The following is an 18,641-nucleotide window of genomic DNA, read 5'->3' on the forward strand; positions in this document are numbered from 1 at the left end:
CACGTGACCTGGAAGCTGTACACCGGCTCCCTCGGCCAATAAAGCGAGATGAGCGCCGCAACCCCAGAGTCATCCATGACTGGACCTAATAGTCAGGGGGTCCCTTTACCTTTACCTTTAGGTGAGCTACAATTCTACCTCTTCCTGAAGGCTTCCCCCTCACTGCATCTCCATGGCAGAAGGCCCCAGTGGCTTCTCTTGAAGAGCAGGACAGGCCTCCCTATCCTGGAAATCTATGGGCCACTTTCAGGCCAGCCCGGCAACTCCGCGCCCCGCCCCTTTCCCACACGAGCTCGGCTAATTGTCCACTGACCCGCCCTCGAGCAGGTCTTTGAGTGACATCACGCTTAGCGTCTCACCGGAGCCCCTGACGTGGGCTGCTGCGGCATCCAGTCACCCAAAACGGGGTCAGGTCGGAGGTGGCTCTGGCCGGCAGGCGGGCGGGCCGGCGCGGTGAACGAGCAGGGCGGGCGCGTCCTGGTGGGTGTGGGCGCCCTCCGAGCTCGGGATAAAGGGCTGCTGGCGGCCAAGGAGGCGAAACAGAGCAGCGCCTCAGCTCCTCGGGCTCACCAGCGGCTGCCACTGACAGGCGGGAGACCGTGCTCCGTCCGTGCCGCTGAGGGGGGAAAAGGCGGGAGGCCCCCACGTAGCCAGAGCGCGGGAGAAGTGGCCGCGCTGAGGGGATAAGAAAAAAAAGGAGGGGGCGAGAAACTTGGACGAGCCAAAGTTTGCAGCAGGCGCCTGCTGGCTTCTCACAGGCCCCGAACCCGCCTTTCACCTCCTCGGTGGGATAGGAGCTGAGGGGAGAAGGCGCGCTCGGCTCTCCCCTGAGCCGCGTATGCACAAGCGAGACCCCAGAGAGGCCCGAGGTAAGAGCTTTGCTTCACTCCGGCGAACTGCCGCGCTCTCTCCCGGCATCCCTGCCGGGAAATGAACTGCAGTTCTGCCGAAGCGCAACGGGGGGAGACGTGAAGGAACGAGCCGGCAACGCTTTTGCATCTCTCTCTCTCTCTCCTCTCTCTCAGTGCCTCCCCACTCCCGCCCTCCTCGATAGAGATCAAGGTAGCCAGCGGAAAAGTCACGCTCGCAGGCAGGCAGGCGATCGAGTAGCGCGCGGGGCTGCTTGGCTCTCGGGAGACCAACACGGACGGGGCAAAAGGGAATCTTTTTGTTGGGGGGGGCGCTGTGCAAAGGGTGGACTTCCTCAAAGCTTATGGACCGTTGAACATCTCAAGGATGAAGACCAAACGTGGCATCTTGCAGGATTCCGAGCTGTGATTGTTTAGTATAAGGGCAACTAAAGTTTTCTTTTTAAAAGTTTCTGAGATAAAGCGCCCCCCCCCCTCATGTGACAGAAACGCAGGAAGACCAGGGAGCCGATCTGAATGGTTCGTAATGGGCAAAACCCCACACTGTTTAAGATGGCCATATGATGATAGGTGGGAGGTAGCAAATTACAGCCGGCACTGACATTTTCTTCAATAATAAACGCGCTCTGTTTCTTGCCCACCTCCCCCCGCCCCCGATCATTTGGTTCACAGCTTTGAATGCAGGGGATGCTGAAACGTTTATATGGTTGTGGCCCCTTTCCAAGCTAAGCAATCCTCTGTTGATATAAATTAAATGATGTGCGCTCCATTCATTTCAGTGAGAATCAATGAGATATGCAGCACAGCCCTATGCACATTTACTCACAAGCAAGTACTTCAGTATTTACTGGAGCTTCATCCCGAATAAGTGAATTTAGGACATTTGGCTAAATTGTGCCTTTAATTTTTATTTTTTAGAAAAATCTGACTCAGAAAGCTAGCTTTCGACATGATCTCTTGGATATCTTCTTACGTTTATTTTAGGCTCATCATGCATCTTGAAGTTATAAAAATATTTTTAGATGAGCTTATGAGGGCAGAATTAATCTGCTAATTCTATGATTGCCTGTGCTTTCATAGAGAGAATGGGTTTCTTTCATGCAGGCTTGCAACTGTGCCTTCAAATATATTTGTACAGCATCCTTCAGTTCATGAGAATGAAGATAAATTATCATCTCATACATACAGTATAATTGTTGGGCGTCTGCATTAGTTGGCTTCTTAGACAGTCCCCTAGCTACCACACTAGAACCCTCCTCTTTAAAACACAGTTTCACTTTTGTTGTTCACCAAATTAATTCCTAACTGTACCTTAGCTTCAGAATAACCTCACTCTCTTTTGCTTTTGCAGCGAGTCAACTTGGAAGAAGCCTTTATCTTGGAGTTAACCCAGAGGAGTTTTTTTAATCATTCATCATGAAGAGTGTAGTGGAAGACTGCTTCAGAGTAACTGCCTTGCTATTCATAGCTCAAGCAGTTTCTGCTATGGTACTCCCCAATGCAACACTATTTGAGGAGATGCTAGAAAAATACATGGACGAGGATGGCGAATGGTGGATCGCTAAGCAAAGAGGAAAAAGAGCTATCACTGACAGTGATATGCAAAGTATCTTGGATCTTCATAATAAATTACGGGGTCAAGTGTATCCACAAGCTTCCAATATGGAATATATGGTAAGGATGCATTGCTGCTGGTTTGTAGAAAGAAAGAAAGAAAGAAAGAATGTAATAGTTTGCATCACTGAACAACATAGAAATATTAACTACTTGGCATTTGTATGTTTTTCAAAACTTGCTTCCTATTTAACTTTTTGTTTGTGATGTTATGAGATTAATGAATTAGGGTTGTTGTTTTTTTTTGTAGACCCAACACTTTGTTCCAGAAAGATTGAAAGGCTTCATCAATACCAATTTTTATTTTATTTTTTATAAAAAAATTTTTTGGTTTTACAAAATTTTTAAAACAATACAAACATATAAAAAGACATACAAGCACGTATAGTTTCATAACCTTTTTTTCATGAACCTTGTTTCTCAGACTCCCCCATACCTCCCCTTTCTGCATCCCAATGTCCAAAATTTTTTAGCAACTTCTAAATATTTCTGTCAAGCCTCTGTCCTCTTAATCTTTCCTTCAATCTAATCTTATATCGCTGTAACCCTTTCTTTCTCAAGACCTCAACATTCTAACATTCATCAAGTTTCTAATAGTCCTTAAGATAGATTTTAAATTTCTTCCATTCTTCTTCCGCCGTCTCCTTTCCCTGATCGCGGATTCTGCCAGTCATCTCAGCCAATGTCATGTAGTCCATCACTTTCATCTGCCATTCTTCCAGGGTGGGTAGATCTTGTGTCTTCCAATACTTTGCGATAAGTATTCTTGCTGCTGTTGTGGCGTACATAAAAAATGTTCTGTCTTTCTTTGGCACCAATTGGCCGACAATGCCCAAGAGAAAGGCCTCTGGTTTCTTAGGGAAAGTACATTTAAGTACCTTTTTCATTTCATTATATATCATTTCCCAGAAAGCCAATTTTTAAAACTATTTAAGTTATTTTAAAGGAATGTCTTAAACTAAGGGCATAACACAGCAGTTTTAAGTCATATTGAACTGAGTGGAGAAGACTTATAGCAGGAGGTTAACTCTCCCATTGAAATAACGGGGACCTTGAACTGCTTAATTTTGGCTGACACACATAATGTTGGACAGTTCCTGAAAATTGCTGTGGGAGCCATGTGTGCCATACCTAAGATCACTTTGCAGCCATCTGGAAAAGCAAGGGTTTGCAGCCATTTACTTTTCAGAATGGCTTTCCCCTCAGAAGGAAGCACTACTATTTTCAATGGGGCTTACTTCTGTTGTACTGTAGCCCCTAGCAATGGACATGTTTTCCCCAGGTCTTTTATAATGAGGTTAATTTTTCTGTGAGCCTTTTCTGTGAAAGCTTTAAAAACCATTCTACCAACATGAACACTTATTTTTCCTCAGGGTGGCTGGAGACAGGAATGAAACCTGATTCTCCCAATCATACCAAAAGACATACTGTTAGGATACATGGAAGTTGTAGTTTCCTATTCTACCCAACTCAGTTTATGGAACTGGTGAAACCAGTATGTAAGTGGTAACCCAAGAGCACCATTAATTTTCTGGTGAAAAGGTTTGGGTGCGCAGGTGTGCTTTAAGGAAGCATCAAGGTATCATCAGAGCTCCAAGGAGAGACAATTCCATAGGAAGGGGACTGCCAGAGAGAAGGCCCTCCCACAGGTTGCCATTAACGGAGATAGGGGCACAACCAAGAGGGCCTCCAAAGCTGAGTTCAAAGCTCGGGCAAGGCAGTAGGGAGAGAGGTATCCTGGTTCCAAGTTCTTCAGAGCTCTATGTTAAAACAGTGTGGAACTTGGCCTGCTAGCCTACTGGCTGCCAGTAACCCTCATTCACCTTGGTAGAAAGTGCTGCTAGCCAACATAGCCACTTGGGCTTCCAAGAACAAAGATGAATTACTCCCCAACTGAATACCTGTTCCTTTAGGGGGAGTACAATTTCATCCAGAAGTGGCACATTGCCGAACAACTTCCCTCTTGCCAGGATTCTGTTTCAGTTTATTGGCCTTCATCCAACCTGTTACTGCATCTTGATTCTGATTCAGTACCTACATGGCCTCATCTGATTCAAATGTAACAGAAATAAAGCTGACTGTCATCAGCATATTGTGCTTCAAACCTTTTAATGACCACTTTCAATGGCTTCAGATGATAAATAACATTGGAAACAGCACAATCCCCAGTGGCACCCTATAACACAAGGGTCAGGGGGCTGAGGTGCAGTCATCCAATGCTTTTAAAATACCAGTTCTTCAGATATGATTCAAACTACATTCAAACTCCCATCTCACAGAGTAGGTCCAGGAGGATAACATGGCCAAGGGTATTCAAAGTCACTGAGAGGTCCAGCAAGAGAAACAAAATTGTACTGTTCCATCTCCTGGTAAAGAAGAACTACCAAGGTGACCAAGTGTGATTTAAGACCAGGATAAACCTGATTTAAGACCAGGATAAACCTAGGATAAGCCTAGGAAGGGAGAATCTGTGACCAGGCAGTAGTTATCAAAAACCTCAGGTTTCAAGGTGTGGGTTTTTTTGTTTTTGTTTTAATTCACATTAGCTGAATTATCTAGGCTATGATACTGCTGTGATATCAATAGTGGTGAGAACAGTTGGCACGATGAGCTCCCCTGCTGCCAAGCTAAGGCATGAGGGTGGCTGTTACAATTTTCATATCATTGACGTTTGGAAGAGTCGTATGTTACTAGAGTGGCACGGAAGTGGTTTCCTTCTCTCCTAACCTCATGCTGCTCTGGGAAAGTGTGTGGCTTGGCTGAATGGGGAAAAAAGAAATTGCTTTGGTGTAGCCCACTACTGTCTACTCTGACTGCCAGAGGAAAACTCTCCAGGGTCTTGGGCAGAGGTCTCTCATATCATCTGCTACCTGATACTTCTTAACTGGGCATGCCTGGGATTGAATTTCCAGCAGAGCATCTTTCTTTAATTTTCATGCCAGCTTAAATATGATTGGCTTGGATTGAGTTGAGAAAGAGGAAGAGGTGGCTGATTGTGTGTAGTCAGGGCTCTTCTGAGGCTCTGTAATAGAATGCAGACTGAGACATTCAGCTAAAAATCCATAGATCATGCACCAAGTGCTATCATGCAGGGGGTTTTTTTAGTGGGCATATACTGTATATCAGCCTATGAAACAATTTGAAAGGCACTTTAAATGTTTTAGGTATTCACATTTTAAGGGCATGCACACGCTTTGTGGTGAATGACTTAACATTATGTTAAAGTTTCAGAAACTGTTATTGCTTTTTTATAGTCAAGTTTAATGTATTGTTAATATATATTTGTTACCATTATCACACCAAATAAACAGAGGAAAGCATTATAAATGGAAGAAGACAGAGAGCTTCCAGACAATGTCTGTTTTCTTCAGAGATCATAGTGCTCTGCATGTGACTTGAATACCGAAATGCTGGTTTGCTGTGTACTCTTGATATAGATGCTGAAAGTGCCACAAGTCATGCTGATTGTTGCTACTCAAAATATAATATTAGACAGCATAGGGAACAGCAGTTGTTGTGCGAAACAATGTCTCTTTCATAAGGTACTTCCTGATATTGTAAACCGCCCTGTGATCCTGAGATTAAAGGGCAGTATAAAAATTTAATAAATAATTATAATAATTTGCTTCTTTCTTGGGATTACCTTCATTGAAGAAGCTAACACTTGGAAGTACTCTGTTATTCAATCAGTATGATCAGCCATATTTGCTAATATTTGGTTGGGGTTCTATTATGCAGCCAAAGGTAGAGATGACACAAGTAGCAGAAAAGGGGAACTTGTAAAAGTGAACTCCCCTTGTTTGATCATTTGCAGTGAGTTGTAGATTGAGCAGCTGTCAATAAGTCCCCCTTGATTTGCACATTGAGTGTTCACTTCAGCAGTTGTCACCCCCTTCTCTTACTTCGCAAAGAGTCATTTGAATGTATTTGAGGCAAAATAAGGGGTGCCACCTCCCAGCATCCCCAGTGACAATTTCTTCTTACAAAAGGTGATAGCAAGAAAGCATACTCTGTCGAGGAGCTGGAGCTGCCACTTTTTCTTCTGCTCCAGGTAAGATGGGACAGGAGAAGAAGGAGGCGGCAGAGGTGGGAACAATTCATGAGCACCCATGATTTGTGTGCCCCTCACTTGGAACATGCACAAAAGATTTAGCCCCTTCAGGGTTGAATGAAGGTACACTTATGCACCTATATTCAGTGGCTTAGAGGGTTACAGGTGCTGTCAAAAGATTCATATAAAGTCTACAAAAACATTTACTTTTGAATGAATGAGAAAATTATTACTGAACACTGAAATTTACACGATCGCTTATAACATTGTAACTCACCAGCATTACATTTGTAAACAGGATCACAGTGCCATTGTTTTATGCAACACAAGTAAAAAGTTCTGTAAGCAACAAACTTTAATTTGATTCAGATAGAGCCTTTCTAGCTACAGTGTTGCCAGGGATATGAGTGGAACTACAACTTGTTAAAATGTGACAATATGGCAGTGCTGAATTTATGAGCTTTTTCTCTAAGCTTGCTCCTTTCATGTATCTCTTAATTTGCAGAAAGTGGATGTACTTTCCAAAAGATAAATAGAATAAGTAGACTACCGTAATTACAGTCCCCGCAAGATCACCAGTTTATTAGAGTGCCACAATTCTACCTGTTCTGTTCAACTTAAGTGCCATTGCTTTCTTGGTGCAACTAAGAATTCCCTGGCTCCTGGCCATGTGCTACTGAGCACAATGTTTTGCACACTGTTTACTGGAGGGCAACAATAATGCATGGTTTTTACAAATTTCATAGTGATCTGGTTTTCTCTAGGATGAAGGAAGAGAAGCAATTGTAGCATCAAGTTACTTCCTTAAAAAGGCAGAAGTAAAAAGGTGAAGTAACTAAATCAAACAATTAAAAAAAGAACAGTTAGTAGACTTTTGACTTCAGTTGATATTTTATTGCAGTAAGGAAGTGAAAGGTCAAGTAGAAACATGGAGTCAACATATTAGCATCTAGTAGAGTGGTTGAGACTATCCTTTACCTGCTGCAACATGCTACACACAGGCTGCAACCCATCTTTATGGTTGTAGTTTCATTCACATTTTCATTATTTGAAAATGAAAATGAAGTCCTGTAGCTGGAAAGGATTGAAAGGGAAAGGCGTCGGGGGCTTAAGGTGAATCTTATAAAATGCAGCAAAGAAGGCATGAAAAGGACCTCAGAGAAGGATGAGACAGGTAACTGACAGAAGAAGGCATTGAAGAAACATGGAAGAAGACAAAGTAACAAAGATCAAGCAAGAAGAAAGTAGGTAGGATCAGCTGTGAGGATAGCAGAAATAAGGAGGAAAGGGAAGAATGTGGGGAAGCCACAGGGGCTTAAGGAAAAGAAACAGATGAAGATGTGGCTAGAGAGAAAGGAAGCAAGGAAAAGTGAAAGAAGGAGGAGAGCTGGAGAAAGCAAGAGGTCATTGGAGATAGGTAGGGTGGTCAAGTGTCCCACGAGTCTTCCATTTGAAGGGATGTCAATGACAGTAATCTGTTTGAAAGACTTGTCCAGTCCAAGGACTCAGCTACATTTGTAAAGATAAAATGCTTTATATGTGTTAGAACACTGTGACATCCATCAGATGGAGCTGCGGAGACCCGTCTTTCGCCAACGGAATTTCTCTGTATGACGTTTACAACACGTTTAACTGAATTGCTTCTTTGATGTGTCTAGATCCAGCCCAAGACAGTCACAAGTTCAGTTCAGGAGAATGCTGATTTGGCCTCACATGATTCAGTAGGGAGTAATTACTAAATATTATAGTAATTATAAATTAGCATGGTCACCTTTTATGCAAATTTGTGTCCGTTCACCCTCTTTTTTGCTGACGTATTCCTGTTTTTTGGTGATGTGTTAGTGACAAAAGCTACTGAGTAGGCAGGGGAAGTTGGTTCTAGCACTATTTATTTACTTAGTGATGCCTCATCTTTCTATACATATTTACATTACTTGTCACATATAATGATGGTTTATAGCTGAGAGGAGTCAAAGGGAGAAAAACTAAAAAAAAGGCCTGTTCTAAGGTTAACAATACAGTATTATACGAGTATACTTAGAAGTAAGTCCTATTGATTTGGATTTACTGCCAGGCAAACTGATATAGGATTGCAGTTTTAGTAATTCTATACTTACTTCTGAGTAGGCTTGTATAGGATTGAACTGGAAAAAAATAGGTTTCCAATATGTCTTCCTACTTATTTAAAGTACTTTTCATATTTTTCTGCTTTCTTTTCTTTTCTCTATATATTTATTTCATTTCATTTTTTTATTTACAGTATCTGCTGTTCAGCCAGAGCAGCTAACATAAAATCAGTAGTTTCAGAGACACCTAATGAACACAATTCCCATTTTCAAGAACAGAGTACTATGGCCTGTGGGGTGTTTTAAGTGGTTGGTTTTCATAAGTAGAGCACTTAATCAAGAACCTAGCTAGAGTTTTCAAAGTGAAAATGCTTCCTCTCTAGCTTTCCACTTTCCTGCTTTACTTCAAAGCTTGGCGGAAGTGCTCCAGATTCCATGCCTTCACCCAGAGGCTATTGACATGGCATCAAAGGGCTGAGCAATGTCAACTTATCCTCTTATTCTTATCTGGAACTTTTCATCAGTAGATTCTGCCTTGTGAAAGTGGTCAAGAGGGCATGTAGGTAAATCTCTGCTGTGATACCCAAGGATGTATAGTCTTGATGTAAAGTTTATCACAGTGACAACAACAATTTTAAAACACAGAAGCATTCTTTCATTTATGTGCATTTATTTTCTGTTAAATTCATTTTAGCAGTATTGAGGGCTGCAGGCTTTAAGTACATGTAATCAGTACACTAACCAAAATAAAAGATCAAATCAAATGCACACACATTTACATAGCTTAGCACAATCACCTGATGCATGTATACCAGATCAAATCAATGTTTCACCTCTATGGAACTTCAGTCAGAGGTTAATTAAGGTGACATTTTTAAACTGATGGCACTGAGATTGTGTTCTGGCCATTACAGTTACAAAATTAGACTTGAAAGTGTGTGAACCATGCCATGCTTGGTGATATTGCTGGAGGGGTGGAGTTTCAGTGCCCTCCCCATGATTTTAGTGGCATAAATTACACAAAATAGTCCAAAGTGCCTAGGATAGTGCTGGTGAAAGCTGACTTCCCTGCCCAGTCCTATGCCATATGTAACATGGGGGGAACTGATGAAAAAGGAGGAATCCCTGCAAGATGGATGGAGACAACTTCAGCTAGTAGAAACAGGAGCTTTGAATATTGTTTTTAAAAAGATCCCAACTATTGGCATTTAATTTGCAGCATTGTATGAGAAGTTCAGGCAATATATTTTTGAATAAGGAAGCTTCCCATTGTTTTTAAATAAAGTGAGAATGCCCCTATATGTCAGTGATATGTACTCATGTCTGTATATACCTTTTCTAGCAAATGCACACAAAATTTAAGCCCATGCAGTGGCGTAGCGTGGGTTGTCAGCACCCGGGGCAAGGCAAGTAATTTGCGCCCCCTAACCCGTGGATTTGCGCCCTCTAACCCGTGGATTTGCGCCCCCTAACCCATGGATTTGCGCCCCCTAACCCTAACCCCCAGATGTTGCGCCCGGTGCGGCCGGCCCCCCCTGCACCCCCCACGCTACGCCACTGAGCCCATGACTCCAGGTTCAGCAAGAGATATTCATGGAGGACTGCTTCTCTACCAGCTTTCTTTAGCTGGATCTGGGCATCTAATTAAAATGTGCTGCTTTGCTATGATATTTCCTATCCAGTTTTTGTATCCTTCTTTCACTTATTCATTGTGATTTGGCTTAAAGAATATAGTGGGTTTTATTTTAAAAGTAAAAAGCACCATACTGTACAGTGATATTTACTTTACGAGTCTATTCCTTATATTTAGAATGAATACTGCATTGAGGCTTTCTATCATGCCACAGTAAATGTTTACTTTTGTTGGTGCCAACTGTATGCGTTACTGTCTTTACCAAGTCTGAATCTTAGCTCTTTTTAATTTACTTTACAGGTTTTCACATATTGCTTTGGAAAGGTTTTCTTTGTGTTCTGTATGCCACTCCAAAAGATTCTGTGATTCTTTGGCCCAGTTCAGATTTTACATTAAACCATGGATTAAAATAAACTATGGTTAAATCATGCAAATGCACAGCTCATTGCTCAAATGTTTCTGGGTTGCTCTTTCTCCACTTATACTACTGCTATGCTACAGATGACACAAGCTTGCCATTCCATGTGAACTGGGCTTGTGGTACGTCAGGGTTCATTTTAGCGAAAGAACCACTGAGCTTGGATTCTGATGATACAAAAAGCCACATTTTAACTGTTCTGTCTGTGAAGTGAGGGCGGAGTGTAATGGGAACTTTTGAGCAGTGTGCATTATTAGCATGCTGCTTGTTCACATTTAACCATAGTTTATTTTAAATTATGGTCTAATGCAATGTGCACACCAAGCCTTTGTCTGAGACTCAGGATACTGATTAGAAGTTGCTTGTAGAAGCATTTCGGAGTACAATTATGAAATCGAAATCAGTGACATTTCTGGTAAATTGTTTGAAGATTATTTTATAAGATAGTTGCATGTTTCTCAGGGTGAGGCATCTGCCTTGGGGATTGGTCCTGAGGCAGCTGGAGATATCCTTTGTTCACATTTTAATTCATATTCAAATCTGATGTACATATTCAAATCTCTGTGCAACTTTGTGTCATACTGATTTTTGTGAAAATTAGTATAAATTCACAAACATTAAGTTGGTTGTATTTCCACATGTGAACTTTAGCAAACTGAACAGAGCTTGAGGGTTTAGTATGGAAACATGTATCTACTGATAACTATTAGTTATTGTACAATCATACTAATATAATTGCTTGGATATTTGTCTGAAATTAGGCTATAATGGAGAACATCACTGATATATTAGAAACCTGTGCATTTCAGAATATTGTTTTGCAGCTAGTTCAATCTTTCCTTGCTACATTGGAATAATTTAATCACTGTAAATGGATTACAAATTAATTTTAACTTTGTAACTGTGATTATTTCTACATCAACAACGACCCAGGTCATATCTTGTGTAGATAAAGATTCCCATTCCATATTATTTTAGATGCTATTTAATTGTATGGTTAATGTTAAGTGGTATTTAACTTCAAAGATTAAGAGGTCTGTATTTCCTTCCTTTTATAGAGAATACAGTCCCAAAATATTTGTGCCCACCTCAACATTAATTGAGGAGTTAGCTAGTGGAAATGCACTGAGCAACTGTGCATGGATCAGTACTCAGTGAACAAATACCTTATTTGCACCAAACTTGCATGCAATGCATACGTTTCAACTACAGTAATGTAGTTAAAGAAAATATACATTATTCTGCCTGCGTTTAAACATACAAAAGTAAGGTGGATATTTTGCCATGTAGGCAATGTAGAAAACAGGATATTATTGTAATTATTTTAAAAAGTATAAACCTTTCAGGATGACTTTGAATAATCGATCCAGCCTCAACAGTTCCTAAGGATGTATATGTTCATCTGTCATGAGTGAACATAAGAAATGAAATGCTTCATCAAAGGCAGCTTTTGCAGTGCTTTAGACAGTTGTACTTCATTATTCACTGCAGAAAATGGATTCCCGCTAAAAATCCCACTTGATCACAAGCATTGCCTTACTTGCTGGAATATACTATAGAAAGATTACCCAGTGGGATTCTCTATATATGTCCACTCAGAAGTATGTCCCATTAGGTCCAATATGGCTTTCTGCCAGGTGGTTGCTATAGGATACCGTTAATTATTACCAAAGTAGAAACATCTCCAAAAAAAGTATGTAGAACAGTGAAGGGGGATCTGTAGGTCATCAGATGTTGATAGACTACAACTCCCGTCACTCCTGATAATGAATTGTCCTTGCTGGAACAGAAGGGAGTTGGAGTCCAGCAGTATCTGGAGGGTCACAGATTCAGAATCTCTGCTTTAGAACAGCATTGTACAATTTGTTGAAGCATCAAATTTCTTGAATTTGTAAAAATCACTAGTTTAAATTACAAAAAAACCTTATCATTTCACTGGGTCAAAGTCAGTCTCATTATACAGATGGGAGTTATGAACAGATTCGATTTGACATGTGGACTGACTAATTATGAATTCTGGTGATACCACTAATTCCAGTTCAACCTGCTTCTCAGGTTAGCAAAGGGGGGAAAAGCTAATGACAACAAATGTGGTATTAACAATTTAGAAGCTTGACAGCTGAAATAATCTTTATGATATAAGTGAACTAACCTTCTTGCAATTTGGAATCTGGCAACCAATTCATGAGTCCAAACACAGATTATTGTGAAAATATAGACTCTTCAGGGGATCCAAGACATATCTGGAAAAATGTATGAAGGATATCTTGTGGCTTTCTATTCAGGTGTTTCAGTTTAGGCCTTGATTACAAGAATAAACTTTTCATTCCAAAGTCTTGCTTGTTTCCTACTTCCTACTTTGTAAGATAAATACGATCAAGGACTCTTTTTTTTGAAAAAGAATGAACATTTTAAAAGAATTAACCACGTCTTGTTAAGCAAGGTCGGATGAAGGGGGCATGGTTCAGACCAATCAGTCAAACAAAGACTTATGCCATAAGTATTGCCAAATGAAGTCCTATTTCACTGGGATAAGTGGCGTCATAGGTTGTTTGTTCATGTGCATCACAAAATGTCCCTTTTCATAAGCTTAAAACACTTTCAAACAATTGCATTTTCCCTTCTCTCCCTACCTCCTCAAATATAGACATGGGATGTAGAGCTGGAGAGATCAGCACAATCCTGGGCTGAGACATGTCTTTGGGAACATGGTCCTGCAAGTCTTCTTCCATCCATTGGACAGAATTTGGGAGCACACTGGGGAAGGTATAAATAATTATATTTTACAAATGATTTCAAACAGTGTTAAAAAAAAGGGTTCTCCTTAAAAATGTCATATAAACATTTTCTCTGTTGATAACTGCAGCGGCTGTTTGAATTATTTTTGAGTTTTGCTGGTTCCTTTTTTGTAGATATAGACCTCTAACATTTCATGTCCAAGCATGGTATGATGAAGTGAGAGACTTCAGCTATCCTTATCCTCAAGAATGCAACCCTTATTGCCCTTATAGATGTTCTGGTCCTGTATGTACCCATTATACACAGGTAGGTATGCATTATTCTTCCCAATATCAGATATAACACCAAGCCAGGGACTGTGTTTCTTTTCTTCCACTCACATGGGCAAAGAAGGCAGAATTGGCCTATTCATGATAAACCATTAACTGTGGTTTACCTTGACAGTTACCTTGACTGTCATGAATTCAGTGTAAAGAGACAAGTATAGAATTTAGTAATGAAACCGTCAGAATTCATTTTAAGCAAGTTTTGTTTAAAGTGACACTTAATACAACTGATTATCTGTCTATCATCTATCTATCTATCTATCTATCTATCTATCTATCTATCTATCTATCTATCTATCATCTATATCAGTGTTTCCCAAACGTTTTTGGGCAACGGCACACCTGTGTACTAAAAAAAAATCTCGCGGCACACCACAATTAAAGCCCCGCCCCGTGACATCAGCGCGCAGCGTCACGCCGGGAGGGACGCACAAAAGTGAACGTTTTTTCCCTCGGCAGCTCCTCTCAGCTGCGCTCAATCCGCCTCGGAGCGCAGGAGCGATGCCTCTCTCTGGCTCTCCCTCCGCGCAGGCTGAGGGAGGGAGGGAGGGGCGCGTGTGACCCGTCTCTGCTGGGAGACCAAACCCAGCGAGACAGAGTCGCGCGGAGGCGCCCAGGCAGCGCTGCCGGCTGCGAGGAGGAGCGCCAGGCAGCAGCAGGAGGCGCGGCCTCTCCTCGCCGCCCCCGCCCCGCCTCTCGCCGCCCGACTCGCCCGCCTCCCTCCAGGCATCTCGCGGCACACCAGCCGGTGTCTCACGGCACACTCGTGTGCCGGGGAACACCGGTTGGGAAACACTGATCTATATCATCTATCTATCTATATCTATCTATCTATCTATCTATCTATCTATCTATCTATCTATCTATCTATCATCTATCTATCTATCTATCTATCTATCTATCATCTATCTATCATCTATCTATCTCTATCTATCTATCTATCTATCTATCTATCTATCTATCTATCTATCTATCATCTATCTATCATCTATCTATCTATCTATCTATCTATCTATCTATCTATCTATCTATCTATATCTATCATCTATATCTATCTATATCTATCTATCTATCTATCTATCTATCTATCTATCTATCTATCTATCTATCGATCTATCTATCTATCTATCAATCTATCTATAATTGCATTTTTATGCATGATCAAAGACCATAAATGTTTTATTTTATTGAGATCAACAGATGATGTAAATAAGCGGAATCCCGTCAGAATTGGGATTCCACTCATGCTAGAAAGAGATCTGCTGTATATGTACTTTCCTCAGCCATTCAGTGTGTTAAACTTTAACTATATTAATTTTTCTTCTCTCTCTATGACTGCAGTACTGCCTATATTTTTTTCTGGATAGTATTATAATATTCATTTGTTTTGATTTGAGTCAGGCATTTAACTGTCTTTCTTTCATTTAACTGTCTTTCTTTCTTTCTTTCTGTCCTATAGGTGGTATGGGCCACAAGTAGCAGAATAGGTTGTGCAGTTAATTTGTGCCATAACATGAATGTCTGGGGACAGATATGGCCAAAAGCCATTTACCTGGTGTGCAATTATTCTCCCAAGTAAGTATATATGACAGATTAAGAAGTTAGCTATGGTACATTGGTACACAGAGATAGGTATAAAAGAACCCCAGTGCCATTTTTTAAAAAACAGAAACGCTATTGGGAGGGTTACTTTGGGAGGTTTGGAACCCGTGGCCCACCAGATGTTCTTGGACCAGATGTTCAGCCCCAGATTTGCCCCAGCCAAAGGCCAAATGGTTAGGAATGATGGGCATTATAATCTAACATCCGCAGGACCAAAGATTAGTAGTCATCCCTGGACTACAGAAATGGTGGGGGTGGGAGTGCTTTGTTATTTCCCCACAATCTGCTTTTTAATCTCATAAGGTACACATGGGTTTATGACAATTTAACACCCTGCTCTCCCCAACATCATGTTTCTGTTCCATATTCCCAATCCCTAAGGTTTCTTTTCTTTTAGCATGGGGGGGCGGGTCTGTTACATTTATAAATATATCAGCCACTCCACATGGAAGCTGGTCCCAGAAAATGTGCCTGTTACACATAATTAAACCTTGATACCTGTGCTTATTTTGAAAGGACAAAGGAACTTTTTAAATTAAGCTTTCAATTTTATATTAAAAAAAATAAACATTTTACAAACTTTAAAATATCCAATGACTTCCCTTCTTCTCCTTCCATGGTTCATTTTATGTATCATACATTCCTGCATATTTTGCTATAACCATTCACATCAGTTTTCCACTTTTACATCCCTCAAAAATTATTTACTCTGTTGAATTTATCTTAGTGCTGCCAGCGTTTTCAGCTGTATACAGTTATTTTCAATAAATGTTTTCCACTCTTTTTAAAATGTATGTTCTTCTTGCTCTCTTATTCTCTATGTTAAACTTCTGCATATTCTATCAACTTAAGTTGCCAGTCCTCTTTAGTTGGGAGGTCATTCACTTTCCAGTTTGGTAATAACGAAACACAGGCTGCAGTTGTTGCTTACATAAATAACCTTTTGCATGCCCAGTCGCAGACCCCTCATCCCCAGGAGCCAGGCCTAGATAAATAAGAAACAACACAGCATAGTTATGGGATTAAAATTAGGTCACAACTTTATTACATTTCAGATGTAGGAAACCTTGGCTTAGGCATTGGGCATGTATCCATCTCAGCCCCCAGTTGTGGTCTGAGGCTAAGAAGGGACAGATAGGAATTATGAGGGACACTGCAAAACATGTGTTTATACAGCTGCCCCCCCACTCCTCCAGTTCTGGGAGTTTGACCATACACCGAGCACTCATGGTCAGTGACTCTCAGCATAAACCCCTCTAACAGGGCCCTGCTAACAATAATTTTCAAATAATTCTCTTTCAATGAATAACATGCAGTAAATTTCAGGTCGCTTTTCCAAAGCTTCTCCCAGAGGTTAATATCTATATTGTGTCCTATATCTATTGCCCAGTGTGTCATTGGAGCTTTACCTTGCTCGTCTTTTGTTTCCCATTCTAATAAAAAATTATGCATTATGGACAGAAATTTATTCTTATTTTGTAAGAGTTCTTTTTCAAATTGTGAGCTTTGGTCCAGAAATCCATTCTTTCTATCTAATTTAAACATGTCATATACCTGGTGATATTGCAACCAATCTGTAACTTGGCTCCTTAAGTATTCCATTGATTTCAGTTTGGGTTCCCCCCTGTACAACCCAGCAGTTCCTTGTAAGTCACCCATTGTCCGCAGACAAAGGAACATTTAATCTATTAGGTAACAGAGAAAAATCAGACTGAATTTTCTGTTTTGAGTTTCTGTAATATGTTGCATTGTTTCTAGAGGAGCTTTGACCCAGTGCAATGGTAACACGTTTTGAATTTTGCAAGCCCCAACCTAAATCTGTTTTAGTCCAAAATTACAACATTCCAAGCATTCTCGAAAATCTGCCAGCTCCATTTATATACACAATCTGCTCATTTTACAACAGATGATTAGAGGGGATTTGATTGGCAGCAGTTCACCTGCATTATGGTAATTTTGCATGGTGTTAAATAAGGCTGCACTCAGCTACATTCTTCCTTGGCTTTGGAACAGTATGGGCAGAGCAGACCTGTACTCCAAATTTTTTGGGTTTGGGAGGGGAGGGAGATATGGCGCTACTGTGCTGGCAGAATGATAGTGGAGGGACAGCCATAAATTTCCCATAAGGAGAAAAATAGCAAACACCACTTCTCCCTCCCAGACAAAAATACCCCTCAGTTTGGCCAGTTATCAACCTCAGCCCTCATTTGTGAAATCAAGCAATTTCTTCTGTACGTTTGGCTCTACCAGCAGGAAGGATAATCTTCTGAGCATGTTTCTGGGGATTAGCTATATATGTTGCAGCTATAGATCACGTTGTCCTACTTACCAAATGCATTAATTGTGCCTGTAGCTCAATAAAATACTATATCAAAAGCTTATTAAGGCCTGAGAATACATGTCTCTGCCCTCCCTGCCCCCAGGCCATTTAGGGTAATGCTTTGGAAGCAAATCTACCATTCATGGCATGTCGCCATAGCTATAGCTGTGCCACTCTTACAGCACCATCTAGGAGGTATGACTTGTGCCCCCTAAAAAGCAGTCCAGGTGAACCAACCACCCCAGTTGGGTGAGAGGAAGTTTCACAGTCACAAGTGCCTGTGTCCTTATTAGGTCAGTGATAGACCTTTTAAACTGTGCAAAACAAAATATTTATCATGAATATATTTCACTAAATAGCATTTCTCCCCTAGGGGTAATTGGTGGGGGCATGCACCATACAAGCATGGTCGCCCATGTTCTGCATGTCCACCTAGTTTTGGAGGAGGCTGTAGAGAAAATCTTTGTTATAAAGGTGTGTATTCAGCAAATTAAATTGTATCTGCTGCCACTTTTCTTGGTATCTAAGGGAAAGGGAAGGGATCATTTGATTCCATGGGAATTCTATGTGTTGGTCAAAGGCTTATTCGTATTTTTTACTCCACATGAAGTGACTTTGATGGTCAGAAAAACATAATGAATATTTGGCTTTAACAATTTGTACCAAAAAGCTTTTGCAAATCGACACCTATATCATTCCATCTTTTAAGAAAGACCAAAAATCATGCAATGAATTCATTAACAGTGCAATCATATATATGTCTATTCAGAAGTGAATCCTACTGGGCTTACTTTCAAGTCAGTAAACATTGAATTGCAGCCTAAATGCTTTCTAATTCAGAACCTTCTGAACACAACAGAAGGCATTTTCACACTTTCTATCTGGGGATAAAATGTAGCATACAGTGGTACCTTGGTTTGCATACATCTTGGTTTGCATACCTTTTGGATTACAAACACGTCAAACCCGGAAATGTGTTTTCCGGTTTGCAACCTTTTTTTGG

General features: G+C 40.8%; 1 protein-coding gene across 1 annotated transcript in view; it reads left to right on the forward strand.

Annotated features, from left to right (window-relative positions):
- The first annotated feature begins 411 nt into the window (after nucleotides 1–411).
- CRISPLD1 (cysteine rich secretory protein LCCL domain containing 1) overlaps nucleotides 412–18,641 on the forward strand; it is a 28,376-nt gene continuing 10,146 nt past the window's right edge. The window contains exons 1-6 of the mRNA XM_081204775.1: nucleotides 412–869; nucleotides 2,221–2,543; nucleotides 13,299–13,417; nucleotides 13,564–13,696; nucleotides 15,176–15,291; nucleotides 18,012–18,112. Coding sequence (XP_081060901.1) covers nucleotides 2,286–2,543; nucleotides 13,299–13,417; nucleotides 13,564–13,696; nucleotides 15,176–15,291; nucleotides 18,012–18,112 — 727 coding nt within the window. The 5' untranslated portion in view covers nucleotides 412–869; nucleotides 2,221–2,285. The remainder of the gene's footprint in view (nucleotides 870–2,220; nucleotides 2,544–13,298; nucleotides 13,418–13,563; nucleotides 13,697–15,175; nucleotides 15,292–18,011; nucleotides 18,113–18,641) is intronic.

Source organism: Podarcis bocagei (assembly GCF_964188305.1).
Source record: "Podarcis bocagei genome assembly, chromosome: 8".
Taxonomy (NCBI): domain Eukaryota; kingdom Metazoa; phylum Chordata; class Lepidosauria; order Squamata; family Lacertidae; genus Podarcis; species Podarcis bocagei.